We start from the raw sequence: 27,963 nt of genomic DNA on the forward strand, positions 1-27,963 counted from the left end.
CCCTACAGCCCCTAAAAGCCCCTTACTTAACCCTAAACCCCCTTACTTAACCCTAAAACCCTAAACCCCCTAAAAAAAAAAACCCTAAATCCCCTAAATCCTAAAGACCCTTAAACTAGAAATCCTAAATAACCTAAACCCTAAAACCCGTAAACAACCTAAACCCTAAATACCCTAAACATCCTTAAACCTAAAAATCCTAAAACCTAAACACTAAAAAAACGGCACAACTGAAACCTTTAAAACACTAAGCCATAAATATAAACCCTACAACCCTAAACAACTTAAACCCTAATACCCTTAACCCTCTTTTAACCCTAAAAAACCCCAAACCCCTAAACCCTAAAACCTCTTAACACCCTTAAACTAAACTCTAAATCCTAAACAACTTAAACCTTAAAACCCCTAAACAACTTAAACCCTAAAAACCCTTAACATCGTTAAACCTATAACCCCTAATTCTAAAACAACCTAAACCCCTAAACCCTAAAATCCCTAAAAACTCTACCCCCCCCTAAATCATAATAACCCTAAACAACCTAAACTCTGAAAACCCCTAACATATTAAAACCCTAAAAACTAAAAACCCTTAAACCCCTAAAACCCCTAAACATCCTTAACCCTAAAACCAATAAAAAACCCATAGCCATAAACCCCGTAAATCCTAGAGACCCTTAACCCTAAGAGCCCTAAACGGGCTAAACCCTAAACAACCTAAACCCTCAAAACCCTAAACAACCTCAAACCCTTAAAAAAAACCCTCCCCCTGCCCCCCCCAATCCCCCCTCCCCCCACCCTAACCCCCCCCCAACCCCAAGACAGGATCTAACTCTAAAAAACCCTAACCCTAAGACAGGATCTAACCCTAACCCTAAAGCTAAGATAGGATCTAACCCTAACCGGACCCTAACCCTAAACCTAAGAAAGGATCTTAACACAGGACTCTACCCCCCAACCCTAACCTCTAACCCGAACCCCAACACAAACCTCTAAACCCTAAACACCCCAAACCCACTGAAACCCAAACTCCCTATAACCCCTAGAAACCCAATCCCCCTAAGCCACCTAAAACCTAAAGTGCCCTAATAACCACAACGCTAACCCCAAACTTACCTGAGTTGGGGGCTTCTTTTACCCATTCACAGCCAACAATATAAATTACACAGACACAAAAGCGGAAAATAGCTTTTATTCACTTGGTTTTGCATTCATACAGATATTAATACAATACACATGTACAAAAGAATTCACCTACAAGACCCTCATTCAGGCAGAAGAACAGATAAGTGAGGCAACGCACCTCATCAGTCCTACCACAGGTCAGCTACAGCGATGAAGAATGATACCTATTCCAGTTGCCCCAATACGCTACCATCCACCAGATGCGCAGGTGCTGGGGAGCCCCTCTTGCAGCGAGGATTTGGAGAGCCTCTCCCGGCAACGGCCAAGTGCTGCGCAGGGCGTCCCCTCATAGCTGAGGTCTCCAAAGTCACTGCAAGAGGGTCCAGCTTTTGTGCTATGGAACAAACAAGCTTACCTCATTGCAAATGTGGAAACATCTGGTTTCGCTTGCCTCTCAGATCCCGCCAAAGCCTGGCCAGGGCTCACAGAAGACCTGAGGGAGTTTCCTTTATCTACTGCATTTTCACCACCCGGTTCCAAATGGGGCCAAACAGCTGGATCCACGGCCTTGGCCACCCGCCACAAAACAAGAAAGGATGTGCTACCTCTTTCCTCATGATTCTAGTTTAGCTAAACTACACACTTTGCGCTAAGGATCATTCATAGGACGCCAAGGACCATGCACATTTTGCTACAGATCCAATACTAAATAAATATACATACACACACCCCTCTGTGTTTTAGGGCCTTACCTTACCACAATTAGGGCCCGCACTGTGTTTCAGTACTTCAACTTCCCTCAGATAGGGCCTACACCAAGTTGTCGGGCCACTGCAGAGTTTTTGCCCAGAAAAACTTACCTTATTTATGGCCTTTGCTGCATTTAGGATTTAAACATACCTCATTTAAGGCCCTCGTCAAGATTTATGACCAAACCACGTTTCGGGACTTCAACTTCCCTGCGTTAGGGCCTGCGCTGAGTTTTCAGGCCTCCGCTGAGTCTTCGGCCAGAAACTTGAAATATTTATGGCTTTTGCAGCATTTTAGGGCCTAAACATACCTCATTTAAGACCCTCATTGAGTTTCAGGGCCTAAACTTACCACAATAAGGGCCACGGGGGGTTTCAGGACTTCAACTTCCCTCCGTTAGGGCCCGCATTGAGTTTTCAGGGCCTCCCCTGAGTTTTTGGTCAGAAAAACTTACCTTATTTATGGCCTTTGCTTCGTTTTAGGATTTAAAATTACCTCATTTAAGGCCCTTGTTGAGATAGACGGCCTAAACTAACCTCTGTTAGGGCCTGCGCATTGTTTCAGGACTTCCGACTCCCTCCGTTAGGGCCTGCACTGAGTTTTCAGCCTTCACTGAGGTTTTGGCCACAAAAAAACGTAACTCCAGCTCCCACAGACACCTCACTGCCCCCCTCCGCAACATCTCCATGCCCAGCCCAAGACCTTCCCAGCACCCACTCTTCCAGAACTCCCCTCATCTTACAAGAGTCCCCCAGACATCTTCCTGCCCATCCACCATCTCCCAGGGCCTACCCAGATGTAATGCTCACTGCCCCACTCCCCAGAACATCTTCTGCCTGCCCACCTTTCCCCCCTGCCAGACACTTCACCCAGATCCACCCCTGCTACACCCTCCAACACCCAAAAATGTCTTAGAAGAGACCCCCTGGACATCTCACCCCACCAAGGCCCTCCCAAGTCTCTCTCCAACATTTCCACAGCTTCCCCCCCGCCCCCAGTGCTTCCCTAGCACCCACCCCCTGCTTCCCGCTGCCTGGACTCCTACCCAGCCCCACGAGGAGAATTCACGTTTCCCAGCCCTACACCCCTCCATAAATACCCCTTGCAGCCCACCCAGATGTTTCCATGACCCCCACTCCTGCATACCTTCACAGCCCCCACACAACATCCACACATATGCCCACACACACAAAGGGCTTCCCAACACATCTCCCAACCAGACCCATATGAGGCAGGCTCACCCTCACTGCCATGTCCACCGCACCACTGGAACGAGCCTTTAGTCATCGACCGCCCCAGGGCTGCAAAAGACATCTGGTGCCCTGGCAGTACCACGTAGCAGCAGCAGCACCCACCTCCACAGCTGAAAGCAGGGCAAGAGGCAGCAAGACCCCAACCAGGACTGCCACACCACTCACCTACTCACCAGCCAAGGTCTGCAGCACCGACTTTTATTTGCCAGGTGGCTGCAGGGGCGGGGCTGCCAGGGCGGGGCCACTCAGGCCATGGGGTGTGGCTGGGCCAGGCCATTTCGGGCCACAGGCAAAGCTATACACAATACCAGATAGAATACCAGAGACACCGCTTTTTATATCAAAATCCTTTTCATTTTCTATCAATGGATACTAGTTTTCAGTATGCATAAAAGGAGAGGCTTTTTCTTTATTTCAACCCTTCACACCCATACCTACAGTTTTTAAAAATGCTTTAAAGCCACCCACAAACTGCTGCAGCTACTGCTGCAGCTACTGCCAAAATTTCCTACCAAGCACCTGATGAGTAACAAGACTAATAACACTCTCCACAGGCGCTGCACAGGCAGGACCCTCGGTCAGTCCTACATGACCGGTTGCTTCAGCAGCACTGCGCAACATGCTGGGAGGGATGCGAGGCCACTCCGTGAGCAGCACCGAGGGCCACCAGTGGCAGCCTGCTTGCCACGCCGGGAACAGGGAAGTGAGACAGATGCCCACTTACCTCCTCTGCTCCCGAGGGGAGGGGCTCCACCTCCACAAACCGCATCCTTTCCTGGGTCCCCACTGGCCTCCGACCTTCCAGCTCCTCAGCAGTGGAAAGCAGCAGCTGGAAAATACGCACCATGGGCTACAGGAGGCAGCTGGCTGGGCTGAGGGGGATCACTGTGCTGCAGACTCCACCACCTCATTGAGCCAAGGGCAGCTAAGATGGGACACAGGCACACACCAAGTATGGGGACACCCGTGCCATTAGATGAGTGTGGGTCCAAGACCCCCTGCGGATGAGACACGAGGTGCAGGTGGAGCCCATGTCACACCAGCAGGTGGGCTCAGACCCACCAGCTTGAACAAGGAAGCTTTCATGTGTCAAGGGCTGTTTTTTCTGCACGAAGCCCCCCAGCTGGTCTCAAAGTGAGGTTGCCAAAAAGCAGGGATTGGGGCTTTGGGAAGAACAGACTCACCCTTCAGACCCCATCAAAACTATCCAGATTCTGCAAAACCTCCCACATTTCACTCATGTCAAGTATTCCGGGCTCACAACTGCCCGTCTTGCCAGAAATCCCGCAGGTCCACAAAGCTCACTGCTGCCCCAGGAGCCATCAGGATCCACCCCAAGCCCGGAAAACCCCACTGCTCACCTCAGAGCTGTGGGCTGATCCAACAAAAACCTTCCTGATGTCCAGCTGGTCAAAGCTGAAGCGGAGCTGGGGCCCTATGCCGCTCCCTTTGATGCGCAGGGGCAGCCTGGTCTCACGGCCTGGGGAGAGATTGCCATGTCAGTACCAGAATTCCTTCGGTTCACCTGGATTTTCCAGGCAGCCTCAGAGCCAGTCCCTGACTCCAGGGGGCTGGGTGGCACCAGCACTAGATGCTCTGCGAGAAGATACAGGACCCCTCTCTTCCCTCAGGAGATATACTTTGGGGCTGGCTTCTCATTTCTAACTGAGCCCTTGGGCTGCTTTATAACTTAGCAATCACTTTGCACCCTGAAAAAGATATGCTGCGAATAAAACACGATTTCGGAATTCCTTCCCATGCACTTAGATGAGCTTTGAAATCCGTTCAGTGAAGGCACAAAGCTCACAAAACAGAACCGAAGATAAAAATCTGCTGTCTGTATCGCTGCCATCGGAGATGACCGCACAGGAGCTGAGAAGGAAGAGCCCAAGCAAGGCCCAGCAGCCGGCTGACAGCGGCACCCCAGCAGCCAGCTGAACCTTGAGCAGTTACCATGTCAATAAAAAGCTGTTTCGCGGCCTTTGTATCAGTCAGCTTGGAGCAGTAAGGAAGGAATCGAAGCAGCTGGGTTAGTGCTCTCAGCACCCTCCAGAACAGGAGCTTGGCTGCTGGGGACCACGGGCCTCGCACCTCCTTCCTCTTAGATGGGGAAAATCATTTCCCTGGATGGAAATCTGACAGGGACCTCCCGCTCTTGAAAACCACCTTAAGCAGCACCACACCGACAGAGAGGAAGGACAGGGTAACCTGAACCACGGAGCTTGCTGCAAGCATTCCCTGCCCCGTGCCAGCACAGCAAAGCCATCACGTCTCTAAAGGCAAAGGTGGCATAACTCGGTGGGTCAGTGATAACTGCTCCCAGCAAAAGACGTGACAGCACTTCTGTAAGCCAGGAGGAGCATAAAGCTTGTCTAGCAGACTGCTCGAACTGTGCTTCCTGGGGAGGGTGCTCACCCTGCTGAGTACAGCGAGCCCTGTACAACACTTCGCAGATGCAGCAGAGACTTTGAGCCACAAAGTGACAGGTCCCACGCAGGGAGAGCAGCACACGCCTGGTACTTTCACAGACACTCTGCGCTCAGCAGGGCTCAGCCACCTACGGTCTGGCAGCGCCTGGAGAGCGGGAGGTGACCCAGGGGCAGGGAGCACGTTTCACTCAGCTCCTACTGCCTCAGGAGCCTGACAGTGCATCCATGGAATAAAGACTCATCTTGCAGGTCTACAGGGGCTTAGTGCTCATCCACCAAAGCTCTTCTGCGGTGTAGCTCTCTGGCCTTTACAAACACCTTGCAGCAGAGCAAATGCCTGGTATGAAAGCTTATCCCCTCACTGCTTTGGCTGCTCTGCGATCAGTGGTCAGAGCCAGGCATCCTAAGCCCTGGCTCTGCACAGACCAGCTGGAAGCCACAGGGACAGCAGGAAGGTGCCGGCGCTGCCCTGCTGACCACCGGCCCTTCCTAGCAAGTCCACGGGGACCAAGTGGGCTGGAAGAGTATTTGTGCCCTGCCTTTGCGGTGGGTGGCAGGAGGAGGAGAAAGGAGCCGTACCTGAGATGTCGCAGTAGACTGTTTGTTGGTAGACTCGGGCTTCTCGGGGTTTGAAGATCACATTAATTTCAATTGAAGAATTTGGCCACACATCTCCCTCCTAAAACAGAAGCAGACAACAAACCATTTATCCTCAAACATTATATTTCTTGTTTTCAACCACAGCCCTGTAAGCCTTTATTTAGAGCATCAATGAAGAGCAAGGAGCAAACAGAATTTATCCAAATTTGTAAGACTTTGGAAGCAGCTGCAAAAAAATGTCACTCCCTTACCTTTACTAGCACCTGGTAAAGGCTTTTTTCCCCCCCCCCCCCCCCCCCTTAATTAGGGTTCTAATAAAGGAACCAAACTGGCTGGCTTCAGCAAATCAAGCATTTCTTCAGAAGTACCAGCTGATCTAAGGACAAGGCACCTCCAACCTTTCCCTTACATCCCTGTGTCACTATGGTCATGGGAATGTTTTACCCAGATCAGAAGAGAGTCAGCAAGTCAAAGGGATTTTTCCACTCTTCGTTACAAACGTGCTGCCTCTTATACCCTCAACCTGTACGTGCATGTAACTCTTTAATGGACTCTGGTGAGTCAGGGCACTCGGCACCAAGCAGAACAAGCCCTCCTGCCTGGGGAGCAGTGAAGACCAGGCTCCTCCTGCCCTGTGCCACCAGCACTGAGCCAGCTCGCAGGCTCTTCCAGCTGATGGATGACCTGAGAAGGGAGCTGAGAGTCAGATGCAGCCCGGTTGTCTCTGCAAGGCAGAGGCTCAAACAAGAAGAGATGGCATTTGCTTACAGCTCCACACCTACTGCAACAAGCAAGCTCTTTTCCTTGCCAGGCTCTTGCTCTGGGATTTAAGTCCGGCCCATGCTACCAGTGTGTGTGCAACCGCTGCTTCCTCAGGGTCTTCGTTCTCTCCCCCTCTCTCAGAGTCCTGGCACTGGTGCTCAGTCCCAGGGAGCCTCGTCATGTGTTTTCAGAGACATCCCTGGCTTCTAAAGGCTCTTGCTTCTTGCGACTGGTTTCAACAAAGGCACCACTGACATCCCCTCAGTCCCCAGCACTACAAATGCTTCTTCATTCATTTGTTGGCATAAATATATGCATCTCTGACAACCATAATAATACTTTAAAGCAATGAAAAAATCAGCTTATAGAAGACCACAAAAAGAACAGTTATTTTTCTATGCACAAAGCGAGGCTTTGATTCTGCTTGCTGCTGGGTATTCTCCATACTTTGTCCAGAAGAATCTTTAACTGACTGGAGCCTCCAGCGCTGCTGCAGCATAAATATTAAACAACTATAATACTTCCCATCAACTTAGCACATAGAGCTCAGAGGCCAGTCCCCACAAAAATTAAAGAACTATGACATGCTGAGTTACTGGGCTGCAGCTATAATAATTCCCTAATGCACAGCGTGCTCAGAGGGAAGAACAGGTAGAGAGAACTGTTTCCAACTCCAACAAACCAAGCGTAAGAACAGAGAAGAAAGAATAAAGTCACCTGGATTTTTCTCAAAACCTAGAGAAAACACTTCGCCAGATCAAACGGACTTTGTGTTTCTATCCAGCAAGCAACTGGAGGAAGATGAAGCATTACTATATGATAACACACTCACTTGAGGAAGCAAACTAGGGACACCAGCCTGCAACTCACAGTCAGCATACAAGATACCAGATCCCTCGGGTCCCACTGGGATGCTGCACGGACTCACAAGCATCCAGAGAGTAATCTTGAATTTACAGGAATAAAGCAGCCTTTGGGGTGCTGCTCCGAACAACATAAGCTCTGCTACGACACCTGGAGCTTGCCTAAGCCAAGCCACTGAGAAGAAACACTCAGATGACAGATGTCCCTGGCTTGGCTAATTAGAGTCTAATAACCCACGAGTGCTCCTCACCCAGCTGCTCGCTGTATGTTTAACAGACTGAATTCAGTGGTCTCACCCTGGGCAGACAGTCCCTGGGGATGGGGCGGGGGTACATTAGGCAGCTGCTTGCATTTGCTTCCAGCCTGACAGCTGTAGCTGAACACACACCTCAGCTCACCGGCATTCTGCGCTCCTTAAAGGGCGCTGCGTGGGCTGAGCTGCCCAGTGTGCCCTTAGCTGCTGGGGTCCTCTGCCCAGAGAGCTGCTGACAGCCCTCACTTGGCTCCTGCGTGGCAAACAGTGCCTTGCCAGGCTTACCAGCACCACTCGCCACATAAACCATCACTGCTGCTGTGCTGAGGAAGGACGTTAATGAAATGCTGAGAGCAGTGACGATGCTTGAGGTCTTCATCTTAGAGGGGCACAAAGCGGGGAAGGAGAGCGCATCCTGAGTCTTCAAACCAAAACACTGGGGTGCAGTAAAAGGGAGAGAAGTTCAGCAATGAGTGGAAATGAGCTGAGCCCACTTTCAGAACAGCCACCCAGATCACTCCAAGGGAAAGTCTCCATTTGCTCTGTAGAGCCTCACAGGCCAAACTGGAGAGAAAGTATTTGAATGAGACAGGACAGGACAGGTCTCCACATGGGATATGAGACATCGCCTGTGACACAAAGCCCAAGTTGTCCTGGCCTCCTGTTCCTGCATCACCGCTGCTGTCAGAAGGAAAACTGGAGCTGGGTCAGCACCCACATGGCATTTGTCTGACACCAGAATGTAATCCTGACTCAAGATTAACCCAAACCAAACACCGAAATGTGAACTTCCACTGCATCAAAAAAATACAGCTTCAGCAAGAACCTGGAAGAACACTGCGAGTGTAAATCTTCAAACAGCGAGGGAGTGGCGATGGGTCCCTGCAGGTGTTATTCAGAGTGGCCGAGGCCCCGGCAGGATGATCTCCCCAACACCACCAAGACAAGACCACAGTGATTGCTGCAGCGTTGCTGGGATCTCTCTGTACACTGTATAATTAACCTGTCTGGGAGGGAGCCCAGAGCTCTGGGCCAATGTCATTTCGTACTTGTAAAGCCTCAACAAGACAAGGGTGCAGCACACAACCCTCCCTTGCCAGGGATGATGTCCTGCCCCGCTCCAGGAAGCCAGCCAGTGATGCAAGAAGATCCTAGCCAAGGTATCTGAGGAAACAAGCCTACGGACAAGCAACAAACCCGATCCTTTCACATGCATCAGCACAGCTCTCTGCAACAATCCTAATGCAGCGTTACTGCTGGAGCCTCGCATTCATATCCTCACTCCCAAGAAAACCTGCACCAGCAGTTAGTAGACTCAGATCTCTCGAGCTCCTGACATGAAATCACCATTCTGCAGGATTCAATGTATTTGGACAGAAACTCTGGGCAGGACATCCACAGTCAGCTTCCCTGTATTGTCAGTGAAGCTTTAAGCCAGACTGTTCAACTCCAAAAGGGGAGGGCAAGAAGAAATCATGTCACACATTATTCCACTATTCTGTGGCTACAATAAATTCTTTAAGTACGTAACTATTCCGGGAAACTTTTGTCCTTTCTCCCTTCATTACTGCTGTATGTCAGACTATAAAACTAGAAAATATTGTGAGTTTTTCTCCTGGGAAATTAAAATAGGCTGTAGAAAAGGTTCCTCACATTCCTGCTACCCCACAGAGAAGAAAGAACTGCTGGCTAAAAAGGATACGCCTCATCAGCCACCCTTGCAGGCTACTGCTACCTGTGTGTGCCAGCCCTGGGACATGGCAGGAGCCAGCAGTCTGCCCAGGCTAGCATGTTCTCCGTAAGATGGCAGTTGAGTCAGAGCATGGAAAACCACCGTAGATGCTCACCAGGACAGAAATGCAACTATGCAGTGCTGTGAACATGATATTGCAACACTTTGGGCTTAATGTCGGCCTCAGACAGGCTGCAACTGGCAGGTGGCATAAAATACAGGTGGTGGATGTACGATGATCCAGCACAAAAACTCCTGCTGTTGTGCCCTGGCTTTGCTGCAGCATAAGGCAACGTGATACAGGAGGGGAGGGCACACCATGACTCACCGCTACAGAAGTGATCTCGATGCAAGAGCCCAACCATAAATAGATGCAGATCCTATTTCCCCTCCCTCAGCCCCTCAATAATGAGAATCTGTTCAATCTCCACCAGCCTGAACAGGAAAAAGCTGGTCTTGAAAAGTGGGGAACCACCAACTGTCGGCCTGCTTTGTTTTGTGGAGGGACGAAGGTCCATGGAAAGGAAATCACTGCTCAAAGCAGACCAAAAAACCCAAAGACAGAGCTGGCAACATGAGTACTGAAGTGACTCCCCAAAGTGCATCCCGTTAGTTCAGGGCACTTAGGGAAAAGGCTACGCCAAAGCCAACATCTGCCGCCTCCTATAAATAACCGAGCCCACCGCGAGCGGTGGGATGGACCACAGCTTCCACTGGAGAGGGCGCCTTCTGCCAAAACCCAAAGCATCTGCAGTCCCCTCTCATTTGGGTGGGGACCAGCTGGGCTCCCCAGCTGAGGTGGAGGTTTGCAGGAACAAACATCGCTGTTGCCTCCTGGCCCAATCCCTAGACCAACAGCAGTAGCAGTTTCATAACCTGGACATCCAGAAGACCACCTCCATCAGCTCAGAGCTGACACATGGCATGGAGGAGTCGCTACCAGGCGATGACAGGACAGTGACAACTTGTCAAGGTGAGAGCAATGGTAACAAATCCTTGTCCTCCCTTTCCTCTGGTTTCCATTTCCAAGGAGTCAGCTCCCATATGTCTGTACTGTGACTTACAGCTAAGCTGTGGTGGGGAAGGTGCAGCAAAAAGCAAGGACTTTGGCCTTTGGTAGCCACCTGGGCTTCTACCACGGCTGCTTCTGCTGACATACCATGTGTCTTTGCAAAAATAAATCAAATCGGAGAGGCGCTCAGAAAGCCAGACTTACAGAACAGCTTGTCTCCCACAGGCTTGGAGGACTGCTCAAAACGTTCATGGTCACATGCTAATTCCAAGATCACTGCCTCCTCTTTTTTGTTATTATTTTCATCCGCAAGTTAACCCCATACAGGCTGAAATAACCCGCTGCAGCTTCCACAGACAGCAACACCTGGCAGCTACCGGCCCACTTACACAGCAAAGCCGCTGCACAAACCCTGCAAAGCCACCTGCCCAAAGAGCCTTTCCAAGGCTATCATCCCTCCAGCGGCCTCCTAACCTCTAGAAACCTCCAGCCACTTGTTCCAAGGGTTTGATTCTTTCTATAGGGTGCTCCCAGGGTGATAGGTGAGAAGAGCAGCAGCCGCTTTTGGCCAGAAGGTCCGAAGCAGCAAGGTCCCAGCTCTGGCAGGGCCCCTCCAGCAGATTTACACGGCGCTGCCAGAAGGGGCCTGTCCAAGCTAAAAGTTACGGGGCTGTCACGGGGGAGAAGGTTGTGGAAGTCAGCGGCAGTGCATTTTTAGATTTTACACTTGATAAAGAGGAAAAAATACTAACATTTGATGTGAAGACACCCATGTGCCGGGGGGAAGACAGCAAAACTCTGAATGTGAAACTCATTGTTCCATAAATCATGGAATTAATGGAAATCAGAAGATTGATAATGCTGGACAGGACAGAAGGGGAGAGACTCCTGCAGTAGCCCACTTACACTCAGTCCTAGAGCAAACTATAACATCAACACAGCCATTTAGGAAAGGTTTCCACTCAAGGCATGAGGACAGGTCTATACAGCGCTACGTGGAGCACCAGGACTCAGTGGGCAGCCAGGCTGCTGGACCTCACCCTAATGCACTTCAGGAGCCCAAGAGCAGGTTAAGCTCGTTATGGAGGTATAGTTGGCTGTACTGGAGCAGGAGCCCTGGGACACGCTCCAAAACCAGCTGACACACTGCAGGATGCTCTTAATGTTCAGCTGATCAGCTCCCACTCCCTGCTACAGCCCTGCTGCTCTGACACAGGCTCTTGGTCACATCACACTGCTCTCAGCTGCGGCAATGTGAAACTGCAGCTGTGCTGACATGGGGGGCTCTCAGCCTTGTATGGGCTACAGGAGTAACCAAGAAGAGAACATGATCCCCTTCCTTAAAAATAAATAATACAAAAATAGTTTCACCTGTTTTACAAGAAAGAAGAGTCTAAGATTATTCTAGGGTTTGCTCCAAGATAAGAAGGGATTTTACACTGCTCAGACAGCAGGCATTCATCATCTCAGACCATGCAAATACTCAGAATCAGGGCTGTAGTTAATTGAAGGACATGAGGTTTTGTTTGCATAAATACAAAAGTAAAAAGTTTTCTCTAAGTGTGCAACAGAACTCAAAAAAGTCTGTTTAAACCCACCAGCCTTGCGTGCAGGCTCACAGACGACGCTGGGAGGGAGATTCAGACACAGTCTAAATCCAGATTATATGAAGGGATTGGTCTTGCCGCAATTAAACTTGGGCTGAACTTTGCCTCCTTTCCGTAGAGGACCTTATCATTCTTCAGTATGTGAACTAATACTCATGGCTAATCCCCATATGCTACGTGTAAGGCGTGCCCTTATATATAATCATCGATACCGCGGAACACTGTAAGGACACTTAGGAAGTGCCCTTAATTTATAGCCCTTGCAGCAGAGCTCAGCTTTAGGCAGGCTCTCAACGCCTGCCCAGAGCTCGCAGTTTAGAAATGCTTTTTGCAACAATCTCTCCCAGCCTCACTAGAAACCTCATGTCTTCCCTCTCAGCACATCAAGATGCTGATGCGGGGATCTGCCAAGTGACCTCATTCAGGGAGGAGGAGGAGGAGGAAGGGAGGTTCTCAGCTATCAGTTACCACCGGCTCAATGGCAAAAATATCGGAGAAAAGCATAGAGTCTTCTTGCACCTTTGCCCTCTGGTTTTGGAAGGCACGGGAGAGAAGGGCAAGGCGTTCTCGGAGCGTGGCGTCCACCGCGTGCTGCTCAAGAAAAGAAGTCCTCTCATTCTCCTCCTGCTTCTGCAGCCTGTGACAGCGCCTGCAGCCACAGGGAGACACAAACCAAGCAGATAATTTAATGAAGGTATTTGCAGAGACTGTTATGTAAGCGCAGGAGCAGCAACGCACTGGGGGAGAAACAGCAGCAGCAGCTCAGCAAGGGGCTGACCCCAAGCCACGGGGTCCCAAGCAGATCAGGTTATCCTCCTGCACTGGCACGGCAGGTACTTTTACGCCACACTCACAAGCTAAGAAAAGGGTTTTGAAAGCTAGCAGCCCTCAGGAGAGCCTCCTGGCTCAAAGCTACTGCCACGACTAATGGACAACCCACCAACACCCTCACATGGCTTTGCCGCCCGTAGAGGTGCTCGGGGGAAACGGATGAAGATGAAGGAGCACCCACTGCAGTGCTTCACTGGGAAGCAGAGAAGCAGCCGGGCTTCAGCTGCAGGTTACCAGCACCACTTGTTTATCTTCCCTTTTGCACCGGCAGGGATAAGCAAACTCTGGCTGCTCCGTTGCCTACACTGCCATCCAGCAGAGGATCCCAGAGCACTTGCAAAGCAAACTAAGTGAAATTAATGGGTTTAGGTGCATGAAGACAGAGGCCCCGAGAGCTGAAGGGACTTTGCCTGGCATTGAAACAGAGCAAGGTCTTAAAAAGATTAGTCAGGATGAGTTTGGTACAGTGCTCTGGGTGATGCTCTCTTTGTGTTGAGATAAGATAGAGATGGCACCGCCTGTTCCCTCCCACTGACTAAAGTAAAGTACCCTGAATAATTTGAAAAGGTGAAGGAATGTACTCTGAATAATTAGAAAAGGTTCCACTGAGGATGTTAAAAGTAAACCGCGAGTCAGGAGATCACTGAACAAAGAAAGCTGAAAGGTTTACTTCACCTAGATCCCGCCTATTATGAATAGAATGATAGATGTTGAAATCAAATGAATATGTATGTAAAGATGTTGTAACCTCTCACAAAAACTGTATAAATTACCCAACTTTTCACTGAAAACTTCGGAGCTAGTTTGTCCAGTGCAAATCAGTAGCTCCCCAGCGTTGCACGAAATAAATACCTTTGCTGCCTAAAGACAAAATTAGTCTCTGAGCTGTTACTCTGTGCCGTTTTGGCATCAGCATCAGCCAATAAAGAAGTCAGCACCAGCACCTCTGAATCCAAACCCTTACATCCAGCCTTGAACCACTTCATCTTTTTCCTCTTTTTGGCCTTCTCCACAGAGCTTTGACACAGGTCATCTCTCCCTACTTGGTAGTTGTAGCAGCGATCATTGCAGCGTTGAAAGCTCACAACCAAGAGGTGAGAAGGGAACACTGCTGCAGAGCACTTGCTTCCCAGCTGGCACGTTGCTGTGCCCCCTTCACGCTCCAGTCCCCTGGCCACCAAGAACCAGCAGGTGACTACTCAAGGGGGATGAGGGGAAGGCTCCGTACACAGAAAATCGAGGCAACATGCTATAAACAGGACAGCAGTCACCACCCAGCTGAATTCCAATACAGTAAGAAAGGAAACACAGTCACAGACGTTACTAGCGGCACACAGACAGAGCCTCCAGCAGATGCTGTCACCGGTGCCAAAAATACTTTCTTTGGCTCGCTCCCCGTGGAGTGTCGTGGGAAATGTTTCTCCATGGCTGACCTACAGCGTTGTGCATGAGGAGGGCTTCCAGCCACCGACATGAGCAACCCTCAACTCAGCCTTCATCAACAGACAAGAATTCCACCACTACATTCCAGAAAGTCCTGCAGGAGGGAGACAGAACAAACCCCTGGGTAGACCTTGTGATGATCCACATCTTTCTGGGTGACAGTCAAGCACAGGCTGCTGCACTGCCTCCTCCCATTGTCAAAGTCCTCTCTGCTCTGAGACCTCAAACGCTTCTCCAACAGCAGCACAGTGGCCTCGGAGCTATGACCACCCCTAAGACTGCAAGTAAGGAAGAACAAAGTGCCCTGGGCACAGTAGAGAACACAAGCTGGCATGAGATCAAGCATCATTGCAAAAAAATTGGGGAAATACGTTAACTGTGGGGAAAGCTGGTTGCTTCTGAGGGGAGAGAGGATCACTCAGGGTCCCGTCTGAGACAGGCAGGTGCGGAGAGATGCGAAAAGAATGGTGCAGGGAAGTACCAAGAGAAGGTCATGAGATTTTTTCCTTTAGCACACTGAGCTTGCACCAAAGTCACACACTGTGTAATTAAAAACAGAGAACAGTGGAAAACTAGTTTTGGCCTTCAAGGCATTTCTGACCTAATTACATTGAACTTTATTTGCTCAGAAGCCCATAAAAAGTGCTCCAGTTTAAGGCAGTTTCCTGATCAGCTGTGGGTTCAGACTAACTCCTATACACCTACAGCCGTCCAACTCTGAAAAGTCACATAAGGACCCCCTACATCACCCCAGCTTTGAAGTGTCACTTCCAGTGCCTTCCCCTGGGCTAGAAGCATTTCCTTGCTGCCCCAAACGGAATTTCAAAGCTTCAGAGACACCTTTGGAGAGCCTGCCCCACCTCTCAGCACCGTGAAGACACAGGTGCTGAAGCCCAAAGGCACTTCCAAGCCCTGTGCTGCCCTGCCTTCCCTGCAGAACCCTCCACCTCCAAACTCTCCCCAGCCCCGGAGCAGGGGCAGGGATACCTCGTTGTGCTCGAAGCCGGGACAGCGCAAGGCAATTCAGCATCCTACAGCCGGATGGCCTCAACTTTCGAGGCCAGCAAAGCACCCTGCCCTGCGCATTACTGCAGAGGAAGGCTGAAGAAGGTTGCCATCCCACCAAAGCTGGAGGGGAAGAAACTGCAGTGAATATCACAACAGGTACGCTGCCTGCAGCTATTAGGTGCTACCGCTCAATGCCGTCCCAGGTAAGGAGTGCCGACACCTTCCTCAGCCTCACAGACCCCTGCGAGCCCAGGGACCTGGCCTCACTGATTTAGGGCTCCCACAGATGGGAATTTGCTCTCCGAGGAAATGCAGTCATTGCAATCAACCTTTCCTTCCCAAAACATCAGCTGGAATGTGGATGGAACTGGAATGGGAAGCACCGAGCTCCATTACCCTGAAACCCTGATATTGTGGATGCTTTATTTGTCCTATACCATCCCAAAAAGCACCAAAATCCCTCTGAGGCCGTACGGTAGTTTTACCCCTGGGCAGTGTGTCTTACTGAAAGGAATCTTCCCAACGAACTTCAGCTTCTCCTGATCCTCCTCTTCTTGAGTAACAAAAGCCTTCCACTGGAAGTGGGCTATGATTTTACTCTGGTTGTGGATGACCACGGATCTGTGGTTTGACAGCATGATGTAGGTCTTCCCAACTGCCAAGGAGTTCGTGTCTAGCCTGATGTTGACATCTTCAGCCGCCCCATGAAGGCTTGTGTGAGTATCTTCACCTAGAACAAAGCAAAAGGGAGATATTGCTCACCGCCCTTGCTGACGGGAGTACAAGGAACGGAGGAAGCCACAGGGAACAGAAGTGTCACAGCTTTTAGCTGTATGAGCAGTTCCACAGATCAATGCATTTATTGCATCCCGAGAGCTGCATGTGTACAGCATGGGGACGTCCTGGGCACCACCTTAAAGCACCTTAGTTCTGGGTGGGCTTGTAGAGATTTATCCCTAAGGCGACACTACCTAAAAAAACAGACTTTTTCAGATGTGCCCAGGTAGCCTTTGGGTCGCCATCCCACCCGGGTCACAGGGAATTCTGCATCCAAGTCATTCAGGTGACTCCGAGGAGGCCCACCTCAGTCACGGCTTGCCCAGAGTCTCCTGCAAGCATGCCATCAGGGTTGTGTCTCTCCTGATCCCTTGTTGCCAACATGCCAAGATGCCTGGGGCATGCAGGCAGAAAAGGGAGGTAAAAAGAAACAGGCAAAGTGACAGCCCACGACAGGATGGGATGCAGATGAGAACTTCACTGTCTTGGAGCAGCAGCATCCTCACTTGCTGTGGGTCTGCGAAGATGTCAGACTGAGACCGGTGGGACACAGCCCACACCAACCTGCCCATCACAGCCCTGCAAGCCCATTTCTTCTGCCTGGAGCCTGCTGGTGCCTATGCCTGAGCGTGCAAGTCTACACCGAGTATTCCCAAGCTGTCCCACAACCCGAGCGAGCACACCTTTGCTTTCCACCTCAGACCGAGCTGAAGAGGAGAGAGCCACTGGCTATGCATGGCAGTCAATTAACGCCTGGAGTCTTGCTGGAGCACCTGCCAGCACTTCACCCTCCAGAAGTAACCCCCACCAAAGCGCCCTCATTGCCAAGAGCTTCCAAACCTTCATTCTTCCCAACCAAGCAACTCCCGGGAGTCAACTAAGCTCAAACTTGAGCGCCGAGCCTACTCTGCCTGTTGCAGGTGAGGGTCTCCCAGGTGAGGAGCAAACCACAAACATGAGACATCCTCCATCGAAATGGCACTTCTGTGGAGCGTGTTTAAAGCCTCAGAGCCAGCCCCAGCTGAGAAGGGCAGCGACCTGGCCACCCCTGGAGAGCATCCCCCTGCCGAGGCAGAGGCTTCTCCTCGCTGCACGGGTTACAGCAAGGCAGCCAGGGGATGGACCTGCCTTTCCAAGGCTGCCATGCAACAGCACAGGGGGAGAGCTGGCTGCCTACTGGATGGACTCCTTAAACCCTAAGCCAGACACAATCCAGCAGAATCACAGTCGTGCCGGCAAAAAGAGCCCCCCCTCTCTTGGAGGGAGGTTGGGGAACGACTCACCCTTCAAACAGATCTCTAGAGCCATTCCTTCATCTCCACACATGGAGAGTTCAGCCTTCGTGCCTGTATAACCTCAACTTCTCTGCTCTTAAGGGAGCAGAGGAGGAGTGGGAGGGATTCGTGGCCAGAGATGAGTTATGTTGCGAGAAACAGCAACGTTTCCAATGACTGGACAGCCTGCTTTCTGTAACAGACAACTTAGCATACAAAAATAACCGAGGTTCAGAAGCGTTACAGAGGCAGGTGTGCTTTATAAGCATTGCCTTCCCCCTCCACTGAATCCTCGGTGTACGCTGGCAAGCAGAGGAAGCAGGACCCAAGAAATGGGAGACATGCACAGTGCTTCAAGCATGCACAGCTCCGGTTCATAAAAACATGACCTCATGCTCTACGAGACAACAAACTACTGCAAAATAAACTCCACAAAAACTATCATGATCTCACTGTCTAAACCCATGGCCACGTGGGTCTTGAAATAATGAGTATAGTTCTGATCTTAAAAACCAAGCTGAAGCCTTTGACATTTAATCATTCTTTCTGCCCTTCTCCAAAGTACAGAGCAGCTTCCATATGAAGACTGAACAGGATTCCTCAACCTAGAAATCACAGAAGAGATAGGTAGGTTTGTAAAAGCACGAATGGCCTGGGAAAATGTGAACAAGGGAAAATTTGTCACCATTTGTCATAAAACAGGAACCCAAGGGCCTGAAATAGTATTAGTCAGAAATTACAGAAGTGTAGTAGTAGCACTTTCCCAAGGAATGAATATTCCTTCCTTTGGAACGTACTGCCATAGGAGCCTACAGAAGCTCATAGCTACAAACCCACAAAGCAACTGGACAAAGGCTTGGAAGGTAAAACCATCAGAAGTGATTAAACAAAGATGAGAATAAAGCCTCTAGCACAGAAAAAATGCTAACTCCAGGGCCCACGAGGCAGAAAGCATATGCACTGCCTGTTCTACATGCTTTGCTAAGCATCCCCTACTGCTGCTCTCCTGGAGAGGAACCGGGGACACAGACACACTTATGCTCCCAGCTGACACCAGCGTCCCCCAGGGAGAGACCAGCACGAAGCCACACAGAACAAGGGCACACTCAGCCTTTGCCCCTTACCTGCTCACTTGAAGCACCAAAACATGCAGAGATTTCAAAAGAAAAGGGTTTAGCAGGAGTCTGCAAAGCAAGTTTAATGTTCTGCTTTGAAGGATGCAGAGCGTGGGCACCATGCAGTGTCCAGCACTTACCTGTGTCGTAGTGAACTGTCAGGGGTCTGGAATAATCACCCGTCTTCTGTGGGTGGAAGTCCACTGTTACTTGCACGGCATCACCAATCCCAAGAGTCCCAGCAGAGGGATCGACAGAGAAAGGGCTGTAACACAGAGAGGCACATCAGGATTATTGTGGGAGATTTGGGGACTATGCTCCTTTGGCTGTCTCGTTCACTTCAGCTCACCTGCGCAAGCAAGAAGCAAACAAACCACAGTCAGCAGAAGAAAAAGAGAACAGACAGCATCAGAAACTGAGCCACCGACTCGACTCCTGAAGAGCTCCAGCCCTCAGAACATCCTATGCTATAAAATAACCTCGTCTCCCCCATACCCTGCATCGAGTTTTCTGCAGCAAGGCTCAAGAGTCTGACTGCTAGCGATACGATCAGAGGAGGGTTTTTGAAGAGCACGGAGATGGTGAGGGTTATTTGCATGCACAGCTTGACACGGACTTCCTCAGGAATCTGTCTTTTCCTGCCACCTATACACCTCAAGAGATATAAATGTCAAGGCAATGCTTGTCCCAGTGAGATTGCAGCTCGGAAATCAGACAGGGAGAAGATAATTTCTTCTTGAAGACCAGAGAATAACTGGAGTTTAATTTGCAGAATTCATCTTTCTTTTTTTTTCTTTTTTTTTTTTTACCTTGAAAGCATCCTGGTTTTGCCTAAGAAAGAGCACATTTTATCAGCGTTTTAGTGAAAGCTGCTCTAAGCAAAGAAAAATCGAGTGCAAAGGCACATTAGAGTGATACAATAACAAGGAAACAAGACACAAAAGGAGTATCCCATTTACAGCCTGAACAATTAAATCTCTAGCTAAATGAAGCACCATCAACAGGAGCATATTGAGGCAAGTTTAACAGGAGGTTTTCGGTGTATTCACAGGCGATGCAATCTGGGGCTCCGGGTTGTAATCCAAGCTTGGTAACTGTTTGCTTGGCCCACTGGAGGAATTCTGTGCAATGTGTTGGAAATAATTATGAAAAGGTGTTGGTGTACTTTGGATTTAACACAAGCAATTATGATTTGTGGCCAGGTAAACAGCTCTCGGTTGACAGACATATAATTCAGTCTTTTAACGCTTAGGGAAAAGTCAGATGCAACATGCTTCTGCACAACAGCAGCTGAGCTTTGTGGCTCCTGTACAGCCCCACTTAGAAAACAAAAGTTACTGGCTTTAGTGCTTTGCTGGTGGTCAATTTGTCACCTCAGAAACACCTTCTGGAGAGTTTTACAGTGATTAGGGAATGCAGCACACAAAAATAATGAGAAAAACTGGAGCCATGCATGAGCTGAGCTTCATTCATGGAAGCAGTGACAGCTGATGAAATTGCTGGAGCTCCTGCTCATTAAGGAGATATTGCTGCAATTAGGGGCCTGACCTGCTCCCATGACAACAGCAAGAACATCGGCAGTGACTAATGGAGAAGCACTGGGCCTGCATTGTTTACATACTGGACCTGAGTCACCTGGGAGGGAGGAGGAAAGCCAAGGCGCCGCCAGCCTCAGAACCGGACTGCTCTACATGGCCCTACACCTGCACTGGGGGTTGTGCCTGCTTATACTGGGCAAGGCTCTGCTGGTGCTTGGCTGGCATCACCGCCTGCTGGGGGAAAGGCACAGAAAAATTCCCCCCACCCTTTTTTTTTTTTTTTTTTTTAAACCAGAAACATTGCCAAAACAGAAAAGCTGCTGGTTAAGGGCCACACTTCAGCACTACCTCCCATCCCGTCCCCTTCCTACTCTGTCCCCATGTCTGCATACCCCTGCCCTCAGATAGCTGGGATAGGAATAACACTCCCGAGGATGACTTCAGGGGATGCCTAAGAAAGAAGGTATTTTCCCATCTTCAAATTACCAGAGAAGAGGATCCCACCAAGGTCAGGACTCATTCTCAGGACTGAGAAACAGAGCACAAGTCAGACACTGCCACCTCCTGCCTCCCACCCCACGCTGTACCCATGGGACAACTTTGTTACTGCTGTCGCAGGAGCTTCATATCCATCACGTAAACCTGGTTCTCCAAGACCCAGAGGGATGTAAGCTCCATGCTTAAACTGAACTCTGAATTTCAGTCCACATCACTAAGCTGTTCCCTGCAGCCTACAGATAAGAGATGCTAAGGAAACGTCTCTGACAAATGAAAACCACTGCCAAGAGATGAAGCTGGCAGGCTAAACTCTGTCCTTCTCTCCATTAATTGTGAGCTGTTCTTTAAGATAATTCTTGTCCTGTTAGAGAATCACTACTGCTCCTGAAAAAACAGGAAAGATAAGGTTTGGAGGTTTTTTAACAGCTTCTTTTCTGACATCCTTTTTAACTATGTCCATTTGTATGTTTGCTTTGTTGTACAACATCTAAACTGTCACAGGTCCAGATCTCCCAATGGTGCCTTGCAATCCCCAGCTTGTATAAACTCATCTAGCCGCACCAGCCTGAGGGAGACCTTCCCACCAGAACCTGCTGAGATCTTGCCCGTTACTGCCCTGCAGAAAGGGAGCAACACCAGACTAGTAAGCAATTTCATACAGATCTGTTCTGACATTTACATCTTGCTTGCTTTCACCAGGCATCAGCTCCCCATCCTGACAGCTGGGCAAAAGTTAAGTCCCATGAGGACACCACCAGCAAAATACTCCTGACAAGTCAGAAACACAACTGACAAGTGAACAAAGCTGACAGTTCTGTGGCTCAGGCTCTCCAACCACCACTCTGCCTTCTCTCCTGCAACCATACATTTTAGTCAGTGCAGTGTGCACGGAGGCTGCAACATACTTCAAGTCCCGTGGTATGCTTCTCTTCTAAAACCCAAGAAATTTTTAGTCCACTGGTGTCTTAATTTGCATTACAAAATCATGCGAGTTTCTGAGAATTTATTTCATTACAAGTTGCCTCCAACCCCAAGACAGACAGTAAAATTACCAGTGATTGCATTGCCTCATCTGTCAGCTAAGGCCTATTGCAGGAAAAAAACTAAAGGTCATTTAATCTTGGCATACATTATTTTTTAGTAATGGTATAAAAGCCAAAGTCAAGCACCGTAACCATTCCAGTAAACACAGTCTGTTAGGTCAAAGCATCCAAGACTCCACCCCTGTACCAGAAACATCCTGCACAGAGTCAGCAGCATCTCACAAGCTCTCTCTTTCCCTCTTTCCCTGCACCTCGGCTCTGTTGTCCTGTCCTTGTACATCCTGTGGCAACTCTCCAATCCCACACCTCGATGTTGTATATGGGTACTACAGGGGGCTCCTAGCACTGCACCTTGTAGCATCATTTCCTGAGCTTTCAGAGCCTGATGGGACATTCCTTAATGTATCTTCTCAGACGGATTCTCTCTGACCCCATAGCACAGCATAGCACAAGGTCTGTAACGTCAGGAAAAGGCAGTGCTGTGCTGAATCTGGTTCCAGACACCATTTTCAACTGAAATTTACTGGAATGACATTTATCTCCCTGAATGCCATGGAGAAGAAACTCGTTATCCAGCCTTAACAATGAGAATGACAGGAAGAGACTTTCTATATTTATACTAGTACTATTTTTTATTACTAAGCTGTGCAGGGAAGAGCTGGGTATGGACATGCACAGGGAGGGCAGGCACAAAGCCAAGCTGCATAATGGGGAGTGCTTTGGTGTTGGGGGGGGTTTTCCCCCTTTATGAAACAGGGGTCAAAACAGGGCCATGTTTTCTGGTAGATACCACAGCAAGGGAGAGCTCTGAACAAGCAACAGTAGAACGATGCTAAATTGGCCCCGTGGATTCACTTGAGAGCTCTGCCTTGCAGCGAAACACACCACAGAAAAAGCCCTTAGATAAAGGAGTAAGAGGCAAGGAATGTCATCGTGAAGCGATTCCATGCAAGAGCAGAGCTCTCAGAACTGACCAAGAGGAAAGGTTAGCATTGGAGATGGGCTGGGAAATGCACTGAAGGTGGCAGGTAGGTTATGCTTGATTCCATAGTGAAGGGAATCTTGAGAAAGGAGGCAGAGAGAAGTGACAGGAGCAGCACACAGGACTAGGAAACAGTGGCACCTGCAGCTGGCTTGCAAAGGGGCAAGAGCCTGAATTTGCTCAGGCCATAAGACAGAAGTTTCAGTTGTGCCGAGGACACAGAGGTCAGCTGATGTCTATAAACTTCGATCTCTGATTCCCTTCTACTCCACTAAGCCTCCTGCCCCTCTCCCATGCATGCATGCTTATATGTAGCAACACACAAAGCTATTATGTGATATTAGTATTGGCTTTAACACAACGCTACATCCTTACTCAGCAAAACCTAAGCACACGTTCAAGCTGCTTAAGTTCTCTGCTAAATAAGAAGAGACTAAAACAGTCCTGAATTTAAGTCTGTAAGGCTGGCACTCCTTTCCCCTACCACCTATGCCATCACTCTTAAATACTGTGTCTCATATCCACACTTTAAGGTCTCCAGGACAGGGAGCATAACTCATTAATTTTTCCAAAGCACAGGTTTAAGTGTTTGTGACTATGATTAATCAGCAAGTTATTACGGGAGTCATTCCAAAGAATTCATGACGTTAAACTAAAAACTACCCCTCTTGTTGGTGACGATGCAGCCTTGGTTATAGCCTCGATCGCAGGGAAATCAATCCCCTGGCAGCAGGAGGAAAACGGTCTCTCCCATGAAAGCCTCTGTAAATAGAGTTGTTCAAAGACAACTGCCAGCTAATGATCTACTCGCCTGTGGAGCAGTGTACTGCTCTGACTCTCCAACCTACCTGTCATGCCAGCTGGGAGGCCACTTTTCTGCTGGGGTTGCTGGAGCCACTGAGCTCACCTGGGACCTTGGGGAGGTACCTGAGCAACTTCTCACAGCACAAGCAGCAGGGAACCCACTGTCACACAGTGCAGTCCCCAGCACTGGCTGGAAGAACCGCTCCTGGCACACCATGGCCTCATCGCACAGGGAGAAAGAACGTGGGGGTTCTGCTCTCAGGCTGCAAGGGGACATGCTGACCTGGTCAAGAGGGGGGAACACTTGGATTCTGAGTGGAGGATACAAGCTTGGGGCACTACAGTCAAGATACTGGAGGGCTGGGCTGCCATTCACTGGGACACAGCAGAACCGCATGCAGCCGAGGGATGGGAAATGCAAACACCTGTATTTGGGGTGGAAGAATCCCCGGCAGTACGGGCTGGTGGGCACAAAAGCCTTTCTACAGAAAGGGAGCTTAGAGGCTGCAGCACAGGACATACAGGGGGATGCTGGGATAAAGGGCTTTGCACAGCCTGGAGGAGGACAGAGCAAGGCTGGTATTACCTGTTCTTACTTTTCGTGTTGTGTACACACCTGATTGAACTTTGACACTGGTCTTGCTTTCAGCGCCATGTTTGCTCAGATGATCTCCAGAGGTCCCTTCCGAAGTTATTCTGCGTTTATCTTCTCAATCAGCCCAATTCCATTTCACATAGTCCCCAAATTTCTCGTATTTCCTACACATTTGTGCATATATACAAGCAGATGGTAGACAGACAGGCATTGGAGGAACTCAACCTCTAAGAAAGTTCCTAATGAAGAATCCATTATGACATTTTGCTGAACACAAAGCAAAAAAATAAAAAGAGCAGAAACACAGGAACTTCAGAGTATTTAAAAAGAAATCTGAATGAAAGTGGAGGCGACTTCATTAGAATAAAACGCTGCTTATATTCAAAGATTTAAATCATCAGTTTGAAATTTCAAACTGGCTTTCAAAAGTTCATAACGAAATGACTGATGCCTTCAGCTGACATGGGAAATCTTACCAGCTTTTGATCTCTGCACACACGCAATCCAGCTATTCAGAATTCTACTTTTTTGTGTCGTATGAAATAAAGCTTTTGTAACGCTTCTCATCTCTTTGTTGCAAATCAGGACTGAAAAATTTAATTGCTGAAGTTCAGCATAAAATCCGTATCAAGCAGGATTCAACACACGCTGTATCACTCAACAGAACAGCTGGCAAGGACGCTACCAAGAGATGCCAGACATGACTGGGTATCTGTTTTGGTGGTGACTACTTGATCTGGAAATCCCAGAGGGAAGCTGTACAGGGATTTACAAGGTCCTGCCTACATACTTCCACAGTGAAAATCAGCAGCCTGCTTGAATAGCATCCTGGAAGCCTGCCTCCATAGCCTTGCCAGGCTTTGGTAGGAACCTCTTGGACCCTCACGTTTCCCAGGAGACAGAGGAAAGAGCTTTCTCTTGACCCCTGTTTTCCTGGGGAAGAAACTGAAGCAACTCAGGTGCACTAAGGCAGACAGCAGGTCTTTGCTGCATTCTGGACCTCAGCTCCTACACCAAGACCTCTGGGACCAAATAACTCCAAGCTAACTACCAGCCAGCTGAACTGGATTCCTTGCAGGTGCAGTGTCAAAAACGCACTACCCTCTCCAGTTCAGCAAACTGGAAAACCAGTGACTGTCTTCTGAGACCAACAGGAACAGTACAGCCTGCCCACAACACCGCACACGTCAGGCACTTGACCAGGAGACTGCCAAAATACCACATGCTTGTGGCCTCCCAAGGAATGCGTATATTTGGCCAACAGGGCTACATACCCATTTCAGAAGGTGCTGAGGATCAAGGAGGTTGCTGGTAGCTACTACAAAGTGCTAGAGCACATTCCAGGAGATCTGAGAGAGAGAAAGCTCTACAAGAGGCTCCCAACCCATGCACCAGGTATTTGCTGCAACTTTGGCCTGTGCCCCCGCTGTAAGGCATTCCTCTTTGGGGCTGTAGTGCAGCTTTGAAGCCACTGCCAGCTCATCTCCGCTTACAAGCTCATTCTGCTGAAGAATATTGCATCCCAGGGACCAGATCAAACCTACTGGAAAACCAGGTTCTGGACCACACCCTGTTTTTCTCAGGGTCTCGATAACAATTGCTTTGATCTATGATCTCTGATTGCACTTGCTACTCTAGACAAAGCTACCGATAAATTCTTAAATGTCTCTTCCACCAGCTCAGAGCTTGCCCATTTCTTAACACTGCCCTTGGTCTGCAGGAACTAGAGCTGTCGTCTGCCACGCAGGATCTTATACAGCCCAAGGGCAGTCAAGCCACCTTCCTACATTTGCTCTTGCAATCTAACAGAATCAGTCTTGCACGACTCTGCACTGAAGACACTGTTGCGCTATAAAACTCCACTCTGCAACTTGCAGAGTTTTATCAGAGGTTGCATTATGCTTAACACACTATAACCAACAGCAAAACCCACGTGCCCTGCCCATCTCCAGCCACGGCAGCTCAGGTGCTCCAGTTCCTTTTTGTTGCTGTTTCCCAACTATATTATCACACAACAGTGTTTTGCACAAAAGAAGATGAGCTCCCTACCTCTGCATGCTGATGCAGTAGCGGGCCTCCTGTACCAATGTTGTGAACCAGCAGTGTTTTCTGGGTGCTGTACTTCACGGGACAGGCTGAGAAGTTCAGTTGGTCAGGGAAGTCCAGGATAGCTCGGGCACCTATAGCTCAGATCGGCACAATAAGCTTGTCCCTTTCTGTGATGCAGATGAGCTCGTGGAAATAATCCTGCAGGGAAAGAAACAATCTCAGCACAATGCATTTAGCACCATCCTCATGGCAGAAGAAAAACTGCTGTTTTCTAGGACTGTGGCAGTAGCATTCAATAACGTAATAATAGTACATTTTACCTTCATGACCTTTCATTCCAGTAGCATGACTTGCACAGGGTTGTTAATTGCAAAGAAGAAACAACCCCACTAGATTCACCTGCTTTCGCAGCAAGCTGGCAACACCACAATTACCTGATGCTTTGATTCCGAGGCACCAAAACAGAGTCACTTCACACAAGGGATCAAAGCACTAATGGAACCTGCTTCAATCGCCACCGCAGACTATTGGAAGCGCCACTGAGAACCCAGCTGTGCCACAGCACTAACTCCAATGCCAGCAACGCGGCGACCTCGTTGAAGCTTGGCAGGGGATGCTCAGGTACGTTTTCAAAAGGACTTCACCACATACGTGATCAACGGTCAGTCGCTGGGGAAATGCTTCACAAGCTAGACACGGTAATTGCTGCGATGCCAGGTGAGTGTAGGGTACAGCTGTATTTCTCACCCCTTCCCACAGTGTTATAGGACCAAGGCTGGGGACACGCACCCTTCAAAAGCCACCTGATCCATCTCCCCACACCAGAACCGGCTCAGCTCTGCACCCAAAGTGTTCCTCAAGATGTTTCACAGGTACTTCAAAGCACTAACAATTCCACCCCTGCCCTCAGTAGCCTATGCAAGCTTTGCACTACAATTCAAGAGAGTTCTTCCTCTGCCTAATCTCAGTTTCCCTTTACATCTCACCCCAGCCCCAGCGGACACAGAGACAGCTTTGGCTGATGCCGTAATCGAACCCCTCTGTAACGTCTGTTCTAGAGAAGTAAGTGACGGTGTGCCTGGTTAGCACACCCACCTGAGGCAGGCGGCATCGGGAGCTGCACACAGGAGACACTCAGACACCCCCCCAGAGCAAAGCCGGCTGTCCATTCCCAGCCACTGGCTTGTTCAGAAAAGAGCCAGGCAATCCCCCCCCATCCGGGCTGCCTGGCATTTAGCAGCAGGAAGGCAAATCAAATTACCAAAAGCATTTTACTGTAGGGATGAGCAGATCAGACTCCAGATGGATGGCGGGCATCGCTGCGCTGCAAGTACCACCTTGCCCCCACTGAAATCAGTGGGGAAACTGTTGCCCCAGGGCCAGGAGCCATTGCCCCCAGCAGGCTCTTATCGATGAGCTGATCAAAGCTCTGCTTCTCATCAGTCACTCGCTGCCCTGATTTTTGCCCCGGTGCTTTTAACTCATTTGATACTCTTGCAATTGTTGAAGCAGCAAGCTTCTGGGCACTACAAAGCATCTAACAGGGCTGCACTGAATTGTAAAGTACTTCATTTCACTAATGCAGTAACTCACCGTCCTGTCGTATTTCATTAATTCAGTCT

At 49.4% G+C, this 27,963-nt stretch overlaps 1 protein-coding gene across 2 annotated transcripts; it reads right to left on the reverse strand.

The window, feature by feature from the left end:
* Nucleotides 1-1,171: 1,171 nt before the first annotated feature.
* On the reverse strand, nt 1,172-26,473 carry LOC129785416 (hydrocephalus-inducing protein homolog). 2 transcript variants are annotated; one of them, XM_055817651.1, is made up of 7 exons: nt 26,342-26,473; nt 18,973-19,097; nt 16,172-16,396; nt 6,134-6,233; nt 4,487-4,605; nt 3,850-3,954; nt 1,172-1,492 (listed from the first exon to the last, which is right to left on the reverse strand). In XM_055817651.1, the coding sequence occupies exons 1-4, from the start codon at nt 26,347-26,349 to the stop codon at nt 6,202-6,204; spliced, it is 390 nt and encodes a 129-aa protein (XP_055673626.1). In that variant the 5' UTR covers nt 26,350-26,473; the 3' UTR covers nt 1,172-1,492; nt 3,850-3,954; nt 4,487-4,605; nt 6,134-6,201. The 2 variants fall into 2 exon arrangements, 1 of the variants encoding a protein (XP_055673626.1); XR_008749492.1 differs by lacking the exons at nt 16,172-16,396; nt 18,973-19,097; nt 26,342-26,473 and adding an exon at nt 6,933-8,627.
* Between the last annotated feature and the right edge of the window lie 1,490 nt (nt 26,474-27,963).

Source organism: Falco peregrinus, chromosome 12 (genome assembly GCF_023634155.1).
Source record: "Falco peregrinus isolate bFalPer1 chromosome 12, bFalPer1.pri, whole genome shotgun sequence".
Lineage (NCBI taxonomy): Eukaryota > Metazoa > Chordata > Aves > Falconiformes > Falconidae > Falco > Falco peregrinus.